Source organism: Alosa sapidissima, chromosome 5 (genome assembly GCF_018492685.1).
Source record: "Alosa sapidissima isolate fAloSap1 chromosome 5, fAloSap1.pri, whole genome shotgun sequence".
Lineage (NCBI taxonomy): Eukaryota > Metazoa > Chordata > Actinopteri > Clupeiformes > Clupeidae > Alosa > Alosa sapidissima.
In genome coordinates, this window is record NC_055961.1 from 33,483,236 (window position 1) to 33,491,476 (window position 8,241).

At 41.9% G+C, this 8,241-nt stretch overlaps 1 protein-coding gene across 4 annotated transcripts in view; it reads left to right on the forward strand.

Annotated features, from left to right (window-relative positions):
* LOC121708761 (voltage-gated potassium channel subunit beta-3) overlaps positions 1-6,493 on the forward strand; it is a 16,837-nt gene extending 10,344 nt beyond the window's left edge. The window contains exons 4-14 of one of the 4 annotated variants that reach the window (XM_042091629.1): positions 61-140; positions 393-437; positions 784-828; positions 982-1,025; positions 1,253-1,554; positions 1,646-1,766; positions 2,512-2,606; positions 2,875-2,995; positions 3,434-3,522; positions 3,881-4,007; positions 4,103-6,493. In XM_042091629.1, the coding sequence (XP_041947563.1) occupies positions 61-140; positions 393-437; positions 784-828; positions 982-1,025; positions 1,253-1,554; positions 1,646-1,766; positions 2,512-2,606; positions 2,875-2,995; positions 3,434-3,522; positions 3,881-3,970 (1,032 nt within the window). In that variant the 3' untranslated portion in view covers positions 3,971-4,007; positions 4,103-6,493. Of the gene's footprint in view, positions 1-60; positions 141-392; positions 438-783; positions 829-981; positions 1,026-1,252; positions 1,555-1,645; positions 1,767-2,511; positions 2,607-2,874; positions 2,996-3,433; positions 3,523-3,880 lie in introns of all 4 variants that reach the window. The other 3 variants (XM_042091628.1, XM_042091630.1, XM_042091627.1) reach the window with 3 other exon arrangements.
* The last annotated feature ends 1,748 nt before the right edge of the window (positions 6,494-8,241 follow it).

Here is an 8,241-nt window from a genome sequence, read left to right on the forward strand (position 1 = left end):
CCTCTCTCATCCACCTCTCTCTGCCCCCACCCCACCCCACGCACACATACACACACACAGATGGCAGAGAACCTGATGACCATAGCATATGAGAATGGGGTGAATCTTTTTGACACGGCAGAGGTCTACGCCTCGGGCAGGTAAGCAGCCAAACATTTATCCCGATCAGGCATCCATCCGTCATCCATTTACGCCTCCTTCCTGGCAACAAGCTGTGTTTCACGTTGAATAATGTATTGCATTACAGTCTGAATTAAGACCATTGCCTGTATTTTAAGCCTGAGGTTTATTTATAGATTCTGGCATGAAAATCATGACGTGACATTTTTATCTCCTCCTGTCCCTCTCCCTGTCCCCGTCCCCGGCACCTCGCGCTGTCACGTCCTCCGTAGGGCTGAGATCACTCTCGGGAACATCATCAAGAAGAAAGGATGGAGGTGAGAGGCCAGAGTGAGCCCAGTGTGAGCACAGCTAGTGTAAATACCGCACGGCAGCCTGACGTGACTCATTCGCGCTGGGCAATGCGGTGTGTCCGAGCACATCACATCATGTCACACGGTCTTGTGTTTGTGTGTGTGTGTGTGTGTGTGTTTGTGTGACAGATGCTTTCAAGTAGGGTGATTTACTCATAGCATATGTTCTTATGCCTCATCCGTGAGTTACGTCTGCGAGGGAACTTCTGGGGTTGTTGTGTGCTAAGTTTGTTCCTGGACTACAGAGTTGGGCATTGTGTCTGACGAATTTTGCTCAACGTTTTCTTTTTTCCCCCAAAATGTTCTTTAGGAGATCCAGTTTTGTAGTGACAACCAAGATCTACTGGGGAGGACAGTAAGTTCAGAGTGAAAGGCAGAAACATAGAAAATAATATAATACATCAAGATATACAGAAGTATATATATCCTAATTAATATATCTAACAGGAAACATCTAATCTTCTCCCAAATCCTCCTTTGCATTGACTCTGTATTTCTAATCCCCCAGAGCAGAAACAGAGAGAGGGCTCTCCAGAAAGCATATCATTGAAGGTAAGGAGCTTTCCATTGTGTGAACGTTCAATGTACAGAGGTGGATGATGGTTATTATTATCCAACTGAGTGTTTGATTAAATAAAAACGATTGGAAAGCTGATTACAGTTGCGATGCGGATGGTTGTAATGATGGCTGGCGTGATTAGAGGGGCGGTAATGCTGGTGTTAATGATAGTGAAGTAATGGTGATGCTGATGGTGCTAATGACTCTTTTGGGTTCATAGGTCTTCGAGGATCCTTGTCCAGACTGCAGTTAGAATATGTCGACATTGTCTTCGCCAACCGTAATGATGTCAACAGCCCAATGGAAGGTCAGGGATGGTCACATTCAAGATTCTATACAGTGTCTGTGGTTTATAATGACAAGATTTCACTTGACATTTCACTTCACTTATGGTGTGTGTGTGTGTGTGTGTGTGTGTGTTCTGTGCCCTTTGCAGAAGTCGTGCGTGCAATGACCTTTGTGATAAACCAGGGCATGGCAATGTACTGGGGAACATCCCGGTGGAGCGCCATGGAGATCATGGTGCGTTCCTATCATTTGTCACCTCGTAATCCTTCTGTTATTCTCTGTAAATATATTTGTGCCTCACAGCAGTTCTGTTTCTCACCACTAGGAGGCGTACTCAGTGGCACGCCAGTTCAACCTGATCCCACCCGTGTGTGAGCAGGCTGAGTACCACTATTTCCAGAGGGACAAGGTGGAAGTCCAACTGCCTGAACTCTATCACAAGATAGGTCAGTAATTATCCTGTTTCCCACTCTGGCGAGACTACATTATAAATGTCATTACATCTCTGTTAAGCGTCTCCACATATCTGACAGGAGGATTATTGCAGTCATTATGAAGTATTATCCCCCCCCCCCTCACACACACACACACACCACCACCACCACCATCACCACCACTATCACCACACACAGTCTCCAGAACCCAACATACATCGCAGATGAAGAACAATATTGTCGTTAAAATTGGTAACCATGCAACATTTATGGTAATAAATATTTTAAACTTCTGTTCCTGTAATTCAATGCATGGAAATGGTTCTTGGGATGCATGTATGGCCTACATTTATAAAATATGTTTCTATCTTGGAAGTGATTTTGGATTAAGATATCTGCTAAATGAATGACCGTAAATATAAAACCTGTTAAGGTGCAATTCCATGCAAAACTGTCATGTCTATAACGCCAGCTAAATGCCATGGTATTTGTATGATGCGAATGATTATGTGAAAAGTATTTCATGTTAAGTTCTACAACCAAGAAGAGTGAATGCTCAAATTTAAAGTAATCATCATTCACATCATACCATACCATGGCATTGTGTTTGCGTTATGGACGTGACAGTTTTGCGTGGAATTACCCTAAATGTTTTCTTCACCCTCACTCTTATCTTGCCAATCGTCGCATGTATTTTCTCTCTTATACTTCCTTCCATTCCTCCCTCCTCTCTTGCCTCCATCTTGGTCTTGCGCAGGAGTGGGAGCTATGACCTGGTCCCCACTGGCCTGTGGGCTGATCACTGGAAAGTACAGTGACGGCGTTCCAGACTGCTCCCGGGCCGCTATGAAAGTATGTCGGTGTGAAGACTCCATTTTCCTGTGCTTTGTTAAGGTTCAGCAAATAGTTACACAGAAGAAAATGTCTAAAAAATTTAGTTTTCAGAAATAAGAAAACAAGTGCTTTGATTTATTGATTAAATGTTGAGTGAGTGAAAGTATGATATATACACGGTGGTAATAAAAATTATAGTGGCCACAATGAAATATGTGAGTCTAGCTTGTGACTTTAGAGTTGTGTATTTAGCGTTGGTGACGAATCTCCATTTTGTATGTGTCAGGGCTACCAGTGGCTGAAAGAGCGTGTGAACAGTGAGGAGGGCCGCAGACAGCTGGCCAAAATCAAAGAGCTCCACCTGCTGGCTGACAGAATGGGTTGCACTGCTGCACAACTAGCTATTGGTAATGCTTTACAACTGATTCTGTGTTTGCGATACTGTGTGTGTGTGTGTGTGTGTGTGTGTGTATTGTGTTCACTGATGTGATGTCTCATTTGACCCAAAAACCTTAAAACATAACACTGGTCAAAAATCAAGAGGATAGTTCTTGATTTAAGTCAAACATTACAACACATTTTAATTGTGCATTTTAATTGTGTGCAATACATAGCTTTATAGCTTCATACAGAGAAAACAGTTGTGAATATGTAGAAATCAAGTATATCGTACCTATCTTAGATATTTCTTCTTAATAAAGTAGAATTTCTATAAACCATGTTGTATAAGTTCTTGTACCATAACATTTCCCAGTTTCCTTATTCCACTCGGCAGAAAGCAGCATAGATAAACGAATTCAGAAGACAGGACATACTGTACGTCAATGTGTGTGTGTCTCTCGTAGCCTGGTGTCTGCGTAGTGAGGGGGTCAGCTCCGTGCTCATGGGCGTGTCGAACACAGACCAGCTCATCGAGAACCTGGGGGCCCTGCAGGTAACTGAACTCACGCTACAACGCTACAATGTCACAACCCCCACCACCACACAGACCACACAGCAATCAGGCCACAACTACACCATTTTGATGCACAGCATCCAGCCTCCCACTCATACAAACATACAAAGGGCCACAGGCAATTTGCACATTAATGTTAAGTACTAAAATAGCCTTATCGTGCAATTATAATTATTGTGTGTAGTCTTATACAAGCTTTTTGTTCAATTTGTGTTACATTCAATGTTTTTTTAGAGAGTGAAATTTTAATTGCACCTATTATTTTGCCCATTGTTAAAAAAGAGGAAACAAAGGAGTTAATAGGTGGAGGTTTACACAATTTTCTGTTGTCTGTCAGGTGCTCACCCAGATGACACCCCAGGCAGTGAGCGAGATCGACGCTCTGCTGGGAAACAAACCTCACTCCAAAAAAGAGACGCGTGCATGAAGAAAACGATGGCAAGTGAGACAGAAAGATGGAGACTGTGTCGAATGCAGAAAGATGGAGACTGTGTCGAATGCAGAAAGATGGAGACTGTGTCGAATGCAGAAAGATGGAGACTGTGTCGAATGCAGAAAGATGGAGACTGTGTCGAATGCAGAAAGAGGAATGCAAGACGAGGGAGAGAGAGAGAGGAGGACGCCACAGAGAGGAACATCGCTTCTTTGCCCTCCTGCATAACCAATAAAACCTGCATGTCTTCTGCAACATTGTGCTTCCAGTATTTGCGCACAACCCTTCTGCGCATCTCTTTATATCTTATATTAACAACAACAACAAAAAAAAGGATATCCTACTCTGAGCTTCGACGACAACAATAGCATTGACAAAACAAACAAAAGATCACACATGAAACACGGCCAGGCTTATTTCATTTCTGTACATGGACAGAGGGCGGTGTGTATGCATTTCAGTCTCTGTCTTCCAGGAATAGAGTTGATGGAACAGGGATCGTTTGAAACAGAAAGAGATGAACATGTGACTGGCAGCAACTCTAAACAAACACCTCCCTCTCTCCTTCCTTTCTCCTCTCCCTCTGAACAGAACAGAGACGATTATCCAAGACAGAAGAGTGGGATCATTTCACTGCCACAATGCAAGAGTGATACAAGATTAATCTTTCCTCCTTTTCTGAATGGATGAGTGATTGAGTCTGTGTGTGTGTGCACGTGTTAGAAGAATGTATGGTTGTAGATGCTGTGTGTGTATGAAAATGAACCTATGTGAATATATGTCTGAATATGTGTTTTGCACAGTACTGCCAGGCTAGACATGTACGATCTATTGTATCTGGTACCAGGTGTAGTGAGGTGCTATGTGTAGCACTGTATGTGTGTATGTCTTTGTATGTGTGTGTGAGAGAGACAGTCTACTGCCAATTTGTGGCACTGTGCATCAGTAAAAACACAAGTCTTCCTCCCCTCTCCCTTCCTATTGTAAAACTGTGTTAAAACTGTGCGCATGACCCTTTAAGAGAGAACAGGTTTCCCACGTGGGGTGAAGAGTGTTGGTATGGCATGGCTTTTTTTGTGGTATATATGTACATTCATTGCACCTCATCTGTAAACAGCCTCTGCCTTGTCTTTTTGCACTACCTAGTTCAGGGTCCAGATGTAGAGAGAGTGCAAGGTCTTCTATGACCTTAAGATGGCATTTATGTTTTTATGTATGTGGACAAAACAAAAACTTTCTCTGCGACGATGACAATGAGAAGAATCCTCCGCCATGCAGTTGTATTTATGTACACATGAATGAGTTATCGAATTTAGCTACAGATGGTCAAGAAAGTGTCCTCGGTATTCATATGAGAGTATCAATGGAGATGCTGCTGGAAGTTATTAGTTGTCAGAGACAGACGCTGGCTCACACTCTGTGATGGAAAAGCAGCCGTCAGGCACAGCTTTGTGTTCCACTGAACTACCACACTCAGTTTGTGTGTGGAAGTTCTATCACAAAACACAGTGAAGGCTTGCATAAACATGTTAGTTTGGTGAGGGGTGCCATGTCTTGCTTACAATAGATGAAGCTATCTTTGATCATTTGGTAGAATTTGCAAGTCAGTGCTGACATCTAGAAGACTGCTTCCATTTTTTTCACTGATTTTTGTTTTGCGCTGTTTGTTTGTAGCAAAGGATTCATCTCAGCCGTTTGTGCCACTTTCTACAACTGAAGGATAATCAGGATTGATTTGCAAGAAAGAATTTTGTACATGAAAAGGGTGAATTGATGTGACATTAGAAACCTATGATTTCATGTGAATCATAAAAACAACTGAGCTATTTCATAATTTGTTGGTTAGTCCATACGAACAATGAAAAGAGGTCATGTTCTATCGATTCAGTTTGTTGGTCATCAGGTCAGTTAATTTAAATCAAACTTGGCATTCTGTATGCAATTTCCTTGATGAAGTTATTTTTGTCCACTCTGGTTCTCAGCCAAGTGTTAGTGTACATAATGACGACTCACGAGAACTGGATGAGATTTAGCATTAGAACCACGCTTCAGTCTGCTTTTTGATCAGGAGCTTACCCAGAATGGTATGTGAAGTCACCATGTTAAAGCAGTTTGGGGTTGAAATTCCTCTGGCTACTGTGTATCACTCTATCAATGGTCAAGTCAGCAATTCTCCTGTTAAACTGTGCCGACCAGTTCTGGTGTTTGTTTATTTCACAGTTGTCCATGGCTTATGTAAGTAATGTACTTGAGTTGCTTTTGAAGAGAACTCTGTTTTGTTTTTTACGAATGACATTAGAGATGCCAGAATATAAAATATTGCTTTCTAATATCATATTGTTTGCAGAAACATAGTGAAACAGAAGGACAACCAACCAATGTATATAAACATTTAGTGCACTCCTAAATGCTATATATTTGCCTGTACATCCTTTATTTTACTGTTATGCAAGAAAAAGAGAAAGAAAAGAAGAAAAAAAAGCTTGAACGTATTGTGTTTTGCCTGTCTCCAAAATATCCAGAAATTAATTATTGACTTAATGATGCTTTTAAGAGATCTTATGAAATGAATTTGCTTAGGTCTCTTCTGTGCCTGTGGACATGCAGTGGGTATGCATTTAGTAATTTACTATGGCATAACAGTAAAACCCACCGATCTCCATAATATGTACGCACAACAGGGTGACATACTCTGTTAGGCCTTGCAACATTAATTCAGTGTAACTCAAACTACTGCTCCATACACAACTAACACTCACTCAGAAACATACAAATGCAGGACATCTTGTGCTTTTTAACAATCTTATATCCCATCCAGTTTTCCTGAAAGGACAGGGGGTTAAAAATCACCACAACCAAGAGCATACAGCAATACCCCTTAGCTATTTGGCCCCACCACCCAAATTCAGACATTTTTTCTGATATAATTTATACTCTGCAGAGATTTTGAGATATGATAAGAGATAAATGACAGACAGGTCCATAGCACATTCAATGTTGTCACCCTTAAAGATACCCCTGGCTCTGGAGATAACTACCAAAAAAAGGCCCTGAAGAAGATCTTAAGGTCCATCTTTTGTCACTTGACCTAGAAATGAATGATGTCTCTTCTCCTCTTTGGATCCCCTCTTTTCATCAAGTAGTTGGATTGTTCGGCTTAGCTGTGAAATTTCACTCCCAAATAAGGTGACCTCATTGCATTGCAGATGATGAAATACCTCATACCAAAAACCATACTGCAGCCACTGATCCCACTGAACAGTGCAAAACTGATCTCAGGACCTCTATAGTGTACAAAATTTACCCACTGTGTGCTCAAAATAGATGTGGGTAGGGGGTGGGTAAATATGAGGTGTTACAGGATTTGTGTGGAAAGTTCACTCCAGTATGACGTGTGGCCTCTATAATCTCTTGTATTTCTGGTACTCAGCCCACTCGAGTGTAACAGCTTACTTTATTATAAGAGTAACTAAAAAAACATGTGCTGCATTACATGGCTGGACCACTTCACCAACAATGATGAAAACTCAGATGCACAGCATGGAGTCTTTCCAGCCACTACAGTGGCAGTAGTGCAGGGCAGATTGTAGGTAAACTATGGCTCCATGAGAAAGATGATTCCTCCTACAGCCTTCTGCGATGCTGGAAAATGAAACAGAAGTCAGCCTATCAAGCTGAATAGGCTGACTTCTGAGGACCTACTGCTCCAACAACAACTTGCCAATGCACAAGCTGTGAAGAGAGGCAGCTGCAGCATACCTCTTCCATGATAAGTATTGCAGCATTGAGTTAAGGCACTGAAATGTTGAGAAATGCAAAGAAAGGGAATTGAGAAATAAGAGAATGAAATCCCTTTTCAGTCCCTCATATCAACCAGATGGAGGCGCCATTTCCATTGCTGGACAAGTGCACATTCTCCATGAATTAGACTGCAGGCATTCACATAACAAAATAATAATAAAAAAAAAACATTATATCTGTCAGGCTAAACAGGCAGATCCAAAAGTCTGTCTGTTCCATCATTTTCTTAATAATCCACTTTCTGTGAATGCCACGGGGAGGAATCTTACACAGGGCCGGCTCTAGGCAGGGGCCAGGGTGAGCTAAGCCCACCCAAGCATTGCGTCTTGCCCACCCAAACAGTCTTTTTTTCAGCTGTGCTTGTGCATCTGCGCAGTGTGCAGCCTCAAACCCAGCTTGGATATAGATGAGTTGATGCTGAGTGTTAAGGTAGCTAGCTGGTACATAGCTGTGCAGTAGGCCTA